Source organism: Nicotiana tabacum, chromosome 16 (genome assembly GCF_000715075.1).
Source record: "Nicotiana tabacum cultivar K326 chromosome 16, ASM71507v2, whole genome shotgun sequence".
NCBI classification, from domain to species: Eukaryota; Viridiplantae; Streptophyta; class Magnoliopsida; order Solanales; family Solanaceae; genus Nicotiana; species Nicotiana tabacum.
The window spans coordinates 156,720,700-156,728,695 of NC_134095.1; the positions used below are offsets into that span (position 1 = coordinate 156,720,700).

The 7,996-nt window shown below is 35.8% G+C and overlaps 1 protein-coding gene across 1 annotated transcript; it reads left to right on the plus strand.

The window, feature by feature from the left end:
- Positions 1–6,370: 6,370 nt before the first annotated feature.
- LOC107809147 (phylloplanin) lies at positions 6,371–7,631 on the plus strand. The gene is made up of 2 exons (NM_001425931.1): positions 6,371–6,658; positions 7,166–7,631. Exons 1-2 carry the CDS (start codon positions 6,484–6,486, stop codon positions 7,441–7,443), a joined length of 453 nt encoding a protein of 150 aa, NP_001412860.1. The 5' UTR covers positions 6,371–6,483; the 3' UTR covers positions 7,444–7,631.
- The last annotated feature ends 365 nt before the right edge of the window (positions 7,632–7,996 follow it).

Here is a 7,996-nt window from a genome sequence, read left to right on the forward strand (position 1 = left end):
ATTCTAGAAAATAATTTCCTTTAAAAAATTCATTTCTCAGGCTTGGGACCCCGGAATTCAATTCCGGGCATACGCCCTAGTCCCACATTTTTCTACGGACCCTCCAGGACCGTCAAATCACAAGTCTGGGTCTGCTTACCCAAAATATTGACCGGAGTCAAATTAGCTCATTTTATAATCAAAACTTATCATTTTTCACAGAATTTCACATTTAATCTTTCCAGCTACGCGCTCGGACTACGCACGCAATTTGAGGTGGCTCTAAATGAGCTTTACAAGGCCTCAAAATAGGCTCTAATTGGGTCATCACATCTAATAGGCTCAATAGCGGAAAGTCACATAAATAACTGATAAAAATAATTGCAACTCAACTATAAGAATCGTGAAATCCTAGTGTCATCGAACACATGCGCTACTAATGTTAATATAGTCTAAAATTGTAGTATAACTGTCAACGAAGATAGAACATACTGAAGTAAAGTGAAAGAAAGGAGATTCAAGGTCTGCGGGCTTAATCACAGATACCTCGAGGTCTCCGTATATGTACTATCACCACTCAACCAACCATTAAGTCCATATGTACCTGGATCTGCACACGAATTGCAATGTATAGTATGAGTACAACCAACCCAATATACTCAATAAGTAACAAGAATTACTTTGGTCTGAAAGAAGTGACGAGCTCAGAAAGATACAGTCCAAATCAAAATAACGACAACACAAATGTAACAAGATAATGACAGTAATAACTGTCACAGCCGAAATTTTTCTCCGTAGCATGTTGTGATGGCACATTGTCTTAGGCACTTGGTAAGCCTAAGATTAACTGAAGTAATAACAATATTTAACTAATATCTGAGAATTTCGAAATAGAAGCCTTTATACAAAACTTGGAATCCCAAAACCGGTACTAGAAGTCATAACTCTACTTAGTTTATTAAAACGCTTACAAATACAACAGTTTTGAAATAGAGATAAAAAAGTGCAAATACTAAATCAGAAGGTGACAAGAGTCTGTACGGTTCTACTAATTATGCCCATGTCCGGGTAGTTTTAGGTTTACACAACGCCTTGTTAATACCGTTATTTGATTATGTTTATTATTTGCCTTGAAAATGATTGAGATCGATTATGCTAATTAAAAGCCTTTAAAGGAGTTGAAATTGAGGATTTTGAGGCTTGAAAGTTTAAATTCAATTTCGTATTTTTGAAAAAACAATTGAAGAATATTATAATAACTTAAGAAATCTATGTTCAACTGCGTCGCAAATATATTTTACGAGCGGGGTAATTTTTCACTACTCTCATGGGAGCATGCCGCTCGTATGAGCAGGTTAATAGATGCAAATATGGTTCATGTCGTTCGACCCTTGGCAGTGCACATTTTATATTTATATGTTGGATCGGGTGGTACGACCTCTACATGACTGGCGCATGATAACTCTTTGGAACTGATAATAATTGACATTTCTCTATTGGCTTGAGATATAAATTGCAAAATGATGGAAACAAATTTGAGAATTTCTATTAGCAAAAAGAATTGTTATTATTTCTGGTTATTGAATTTTTAGCTATGTTATGTTTTACAAGCTTAAATATAATATCACTATTTTATTGCTAGCCCATAGCAATTGTCGGAGTCGACCCCTCATCACTAATTTTTCGGGATTAGACTGGATACTAATAAGGTATGCATTAATTTACGTACTCATTCTATATTTGCTGCACAATTTTGTACAGGTACATATATGTCTAGTGGCCTTGTGAGAGAAGAGGGATGGTTAATGCGGGGATTTAGTGACTTTGAATTTTATTTTTCTTTCAATTGATGCTTATGTACTTGTGACATCAGATTTTTAGGTGATTATAAGTTGTTCAGTATTGAAATTGTTAAAATATTTTTATTTACTCTGTAATTCCATCTTTTACTATTAAATTGAAGGAAATCGTGAATTCAAATACTAAATAAATAATTAAGTTAAATCATTATTGTTGGCCTGCATGACAGCAATGGTAGGTGTCATCACGACCTTTAATAGATTTTGGGTAGTGAGATGACACTTACTGGACTAGATAACCTAGACAAGTATAAGTGAAGAACTAACAGAGTATGATATCTCTACAAAACTAGGCACATTGATAATAATAGTACAGTGCTTACTATAAGAAATAGAAGCAACAATTAGCAGCGGAACACAACAAGTAATAACACAGTAGAGTATCCAAAGCACTGTCTCAATGCGATGAAAACAATAAAGAAAGGACAAGTATCAATTCGACAAGAATAACTACTTACATACCAGATTTGTCCAATATTCTTCACGAGGTATTAAACCTAAAAATATTCACATGTAATGAGTCCCAATTTGTGAACCCGAAGCACTTGACATCGTGTGCACTCATTAAAACTAGTAACTACACGGACGACTCACATTCCCATGGAACCGTTCTCACATAGAAGGCAAGTAGACGAGGGTGTGTACGATTGATCAATAATAGTAGAATCCATCATTTTAAACTGTTAGGTGTCACGATGCAAAATCCACTAAGGGTCGTGATGGCGCCGGACACCACTGTCAAGCAAGCCAACCATAAATACGTAATTTAATTCTCATTTTTTTAATTTTGAACACTATAATTTTCCCTCAATTTATCTAGTCAAAGATAATATTTACAAAATAAATAAAAGAATGTTTAGAAGATAATACAGAATGCCCCATAATCATCCTAGAACCCGGTGTTACAAGTGCATGAGCAGTTTTTAGGAAATAATGTAATACAATAACCGTCCAGAATACGAATTGGATAGAAAAAAAAATACAATACGTTACTCTGATGGAGACTCTGCTGGTTGAGGGTCGTCTCGAGAGATGCAGTTCACCTAAGTCTCTGTATCAACTATGTTGTTGCGCCCAACGAGGCCACAGACATAGTTTGTGAAAAAAATAAGAACAACAAGTGTAGTATGAGTACGAAAGCAACGTGTACCCAATAAATATCCCGTCTAACCTTAAAGAAGTAGTGACGACAGGTCGACCTCGATATTTACTACTAGTCTGAAAATATGATAATATGAAATTCTAAATAATCATATTTTATAGAAATAACAACAAACTCAAATAAGGAAAATAGTTGAACATTTCTTTCATTAATAATAAAGAACCCCAAAACACTTCCTTCATTTAAACGGATAATCCTTCCACAATAAATTTATACATATTATAAAAAACATATCCAGTCATATTATCAAACATGATTTCCACCGAGTACATTCGGCCTGAACCAACATAAATATAAACTGTAACTGCAACCGAGGACGTTCGGCCCGATCCAGCATAAATGAAACTTGTGCACTGTTGAGAGTCGAACGGCGCGAACCATAGATGTATCTATTTCCCTACTCGCGAATCATACATGCGATGCAGTCCCCGCTCGTAAATCATTTATGAGATGCAATCAAATATAAACTTAAGAAATTACTCCACTCGCGAATTATACAAGCGATGCGGTCAAATACAAATTTAATATTTAAAATCATACCTCTTTCTTAATTCTTTTCAAAAATGAGGGGATTTTACCGTGTGGCTCTCTAAAGAAATTACCCCGCAGGCGAAACATACATGTGACACGGGCGCACGTAGATATACGCATTCAAATAATCAATCAAGAATTCATTAGAAATTCATTTACTAATTCGATATGATTTAAGCAGTTTAAATTGTCAATAAGGTTACAAACATTTCAAGTATAGCATGCTTTTGTGTCCAAGTCTACCTGGACATAAGTAAAATAGTAGCTACGTACAGACTCTCGTCACCTCGTGCGTAATATCACCTATGGGGACAATTCTCTCTTACAAGATTAGAAAAGAGACTTACCTCGCTCCGAATTTCCTTAATAGGCTTCCAAGCCCTTCCGACGACTCAAACCGATGCTCAACGCTCCAAAACTAGCCAGCAATTATGCAAACCCGTTAATATACACTCGAGTACTCGTTATAATCCAATTTATAACAATTTCTAACTCCGATCAAAAAGTGGAAGAAAATCACTCTAAGACTCACGTGCCCAGATTTCAAAAAATTTCTATGATAAACATTGCCCATAGCCTCACGAACTAAAATATGTACTTTAATCCCAATTCAAAGCCCAAATTCGTGGCCAGAAAAAAAAAAATACAATTTCTAGGTTCTCTATCAAAAACCAACAATTTCCACTATTTTCCGTATTTAAATCTTTATAGAAGCCATGTATTTAACTTATAATGAGTGGGAACAGCCTACCTTGTGATGCTTGAAGAATATTTCCCCTTGAAGCTTTCCAAAATTGCCCATACCAAATGAAAATGGGAGAAAAATGGGTCACGACCCGTTTTTATAAAACCATTCTGCCCAACGACATTTCCGCACCTGCAGTTCAGTTGCCGCACCTACGGCTTTGCAGGTGCGAGGCTCCCTTTGCTTCTGCGGTTCTCACATGCTTCTGCGCTTGCGCAGATGCGGTCAAGGCTCTGCACCTGCATTCCTTCACTGGGCGGCCTTGCTCCTCTTCTGCGACTTCTAGTGCGGCTTGCACCTGCGGCCAAAAGCTCGCAGGTGAGATTACACCAGATGCCAGCAACCTCAATTCTTTTTTTAACTCCAAATTTAATTCGTTAACCATCTGGAATTCACCCGAGGCCTCTGAGACCCCCGAGACCTCGTCCAATCATACAAACCAGTTCTAAAGCATAACGCGAAACTATTCGAGGCCTCAAATCACATCAAATAACGTTGAAATCACGAATCACACTCCAATTCAAACTTGAAGAACTTTAGAACTTTGAACTTCTTCATTCGATGCCGAAACCTATCAAATCTCATCCGCTTGACCTTAAATTTTGCACACAAGTCATATTTGACATTACGGACCTACTCAAACTTTCGGAATCAGATTCAAAAATGACTTACGGACTTCCGAATTTACTTCCGATTGTGCTCCCACCACCAGAATCACCATACAAAGCTATTTCCAGACTCGGAATCCCAAATAGACATCAATAGCACTGAAATGCACTTCAACCCAATCGTATGAAATTCTTCCAAAAAGGCTAACTTCCACAATAAGTGCCAAAACGATCTCGGGTAATTCCAAACCCGATCTGGACACACACCCAAGTCCAAAATAATCATACAAACCTGTTAAAACATTCAAATCCCGATTCCGAGGTCAATTACTGAAAAATCCTATCCTAGTTAATTCTTCCAACTAAAAGCTTCCAAAATGAGAATTCTATTTCCAAATAAACTCTGAACTTCCCGGAATTCAATTTTGACTATGCGTACAAGTCATAATACCTGAATTGAAGCTGCAGATAGCCTCAAATCGCTAAACAACGTGCTAGGTCTCAAAACGCCCTGTCGGGTCGTTACATTATAGGTGATTAACTACGTATATACTTGTGCAAGTGTTCTATCATAATTCAGGCCAACTAGTAAGAGTAGAAACAATGAATGGCACATAACAAACGATCACCACGAAATGTACATGATATAACTCACACAAGGTAGGCACGCTACTAGACAATTACCAATAACAACAATGCCTAGGACATCACAAGATATGACAAATCAATCCTTACTATCACGGTTGAGTTGTAACGTGCAAGAATATTTCACTCTTTTTAGGGCACTAAGATCACTCCACCAACATTTCAAGAGAATCCCTGGCACTGCTAAAAAGCCCTCTACACTGTAGTGAATTTTTCTTAGTTATCTAAAGTTAATTATTCATTTAGTATTCTTTACATTAGGTTCCCCCTTCTAGGTCCTGCACGTAACTAGATTGAATGGATTGGTCCACTCTATTATTATAGAGTAATTATTAAATTTTTATTTGACTAGGCATCACTAGTTGCACTATCAACAAAGTATTAGTTCTAGCCTTCTGGGTACTTCATACCTATGCAAATGATAATTTTATTAAAACAATAGATGTACATGGATATAAATACCTATGAAAATTAAATAAATTATAACTAAGAAAAAAACTTTAAAGTTCACTCCTAAGATATCGGGTTATTACATGACCAAACACAATTTGTTTATCAAATACTTTCAAAAGAATTTGCCAAACGTAAATTATTTTTCTCCAAAGTGACTTATGAATTACTATGTTGATAAAATACTTTTCAAAGTAACTAATGTTTAGAAGTCAAGGATGGGCTTCTTTTGATTATTGAAGTTTGTAGCAATTGTATGTAGTTATAGTCAGGGTGACCACCAGCATCTCATATAGCAATACACAAGTGGATTAGCGCATTTTAAATTTCAATTAGTTCATGCAAATATACACGTAATAGCATTATAAGCCACTTTCACAACAGGCAGATTAGTGGTTTTGAAATTTCAACCAATGATATATACTATAAATTGATCAAGCACAAACCTTAATTGAGCAACACAATTTCTTACAGCAATAACTATCACATATAACAATAACTGCCATGGCTTCAGCAAAAATTTTCTTGATTTTCCTTTTGGCTGCATTAATCGCAACCCCCGCTGCATTTGCCATACTTGTTCCAACACTTGTTTCAACACATATAAGTGGGCTTGTATTTTGCAGCGTTAACGGCAATTTAGATGTCATCAACGGACTCAGCCCCCAAGTTTTTCCTAGTAAGTTTTTTATTTTGTACGTAGGCCTATTATAATACCAAAAAGGAACTCTCCTCAATAGAATAAAAAATAAGCCCTTTATATACACTCAACCCTATGAAAGAAGTCGTAAGTGGCGTTATTAGCCTATGATATATGAGTATATATACACTGTCAAATGATCCAAGAGATGACTACAAGTAAACTTTCTTAAAATTTAGGCAGATTTTGAAGTCTAAGAGAAATAAAAATGCATCCATTATTCCTTTCATAACAATGGGTGCGGATGGTATTAATATAGAGTAATTTAGGCCGAATGAATACGACACTCGCAGTCATAAGATGTATATAGTCCCACGTTATAAGAAGGTTCTGCATGTTGAACTGTATGATCATGTCATCTAAAAGTCTAAAAAGTGTGAGATAATATTTTCTTATATTCATAAATAATTATATTTTCATCATGTCCGCTAACATGCAAGGTTGCGCTAACTGCGTAAATAATATTAATATCATTTAACTTTGCAGATGCATCAGTGCAATTGCGGTGTGGAGCAACAAATGTGATATCAAGTACAATAACAAATGGATCGGGAGCATTTTCCTTGGCGGTGAATACTTTCCCACTGCTAAACTGCAATTTAGTGGTTGCAACTCCACTATCAACATGTAACGCGACCTTACAATCGGTTGGGCGTTTGGCGTCATCCTTGAGACTTGTAAATATCACTCTTGGCAGTGGCACCGGTCTTATTAGAGTCGGTTTAGCTCCTACTGGTTTTATACTTAATCTTAACATCAATTAATATTGAACGAGCTAGCCTGCTGGTTCTTAATTAGTACTACTACTATGCATCAGCTAGTTAACTTTCTTGGCCAGCTGCTTACTGCAAGAATAAGGACTGTTGTTTCCACTAGTGAATAAAGTGCAAATCATATTTGCAAGTCTAATATTGGAGCCATCTAATCGTATTTCATGTGTTTTTATTTTGTTTATAGCGTTGTCATGTTTATTACCCCTTCTTAATTTTTTTCTTTCATATATGCCGCAATGAATCTAGAAATTAGCTTCGACTTAACGGCTCTACATAATAAGGATACATGAAATAAGAACGAAGGGACAGATAAAGAGGAAATAGTAAAAGCGGGATAAGATAAAATTAAGGAAGAGACTGTAAGATGATAATATCTGTCAAATGATAAGATAATAAATACTAATAAAAATAACGAATAAAACAAAAATAATATCTTATTCAAAGTCATATAATGTTGGGACCTAATAAAATAACCGACTAGATATAATACCACAAATAGGGACATCAAGCTTGGTGGGATTAATGAGAAAGAAGATATATATTA

What these genes read in the sequence shown, in the direction of transcription:
- LOC107809147 (NM_001425931.1), top strand. Translation starts at nt 6,484, where the DNA reads ATGGCTTCAGCAAAAATTTTCTTGATTTTCCTTTTGGCTGCATTAATC. An exon ending in CAGCCCCCAAGTTTTTCCTA is followed by an intron (nt 6,659 to 7,165) that starts GTAAGTTTTTTA and finishes TTAACTTTGCAG; the next exon opens with ATGCATCAGTGCAATTGCGG.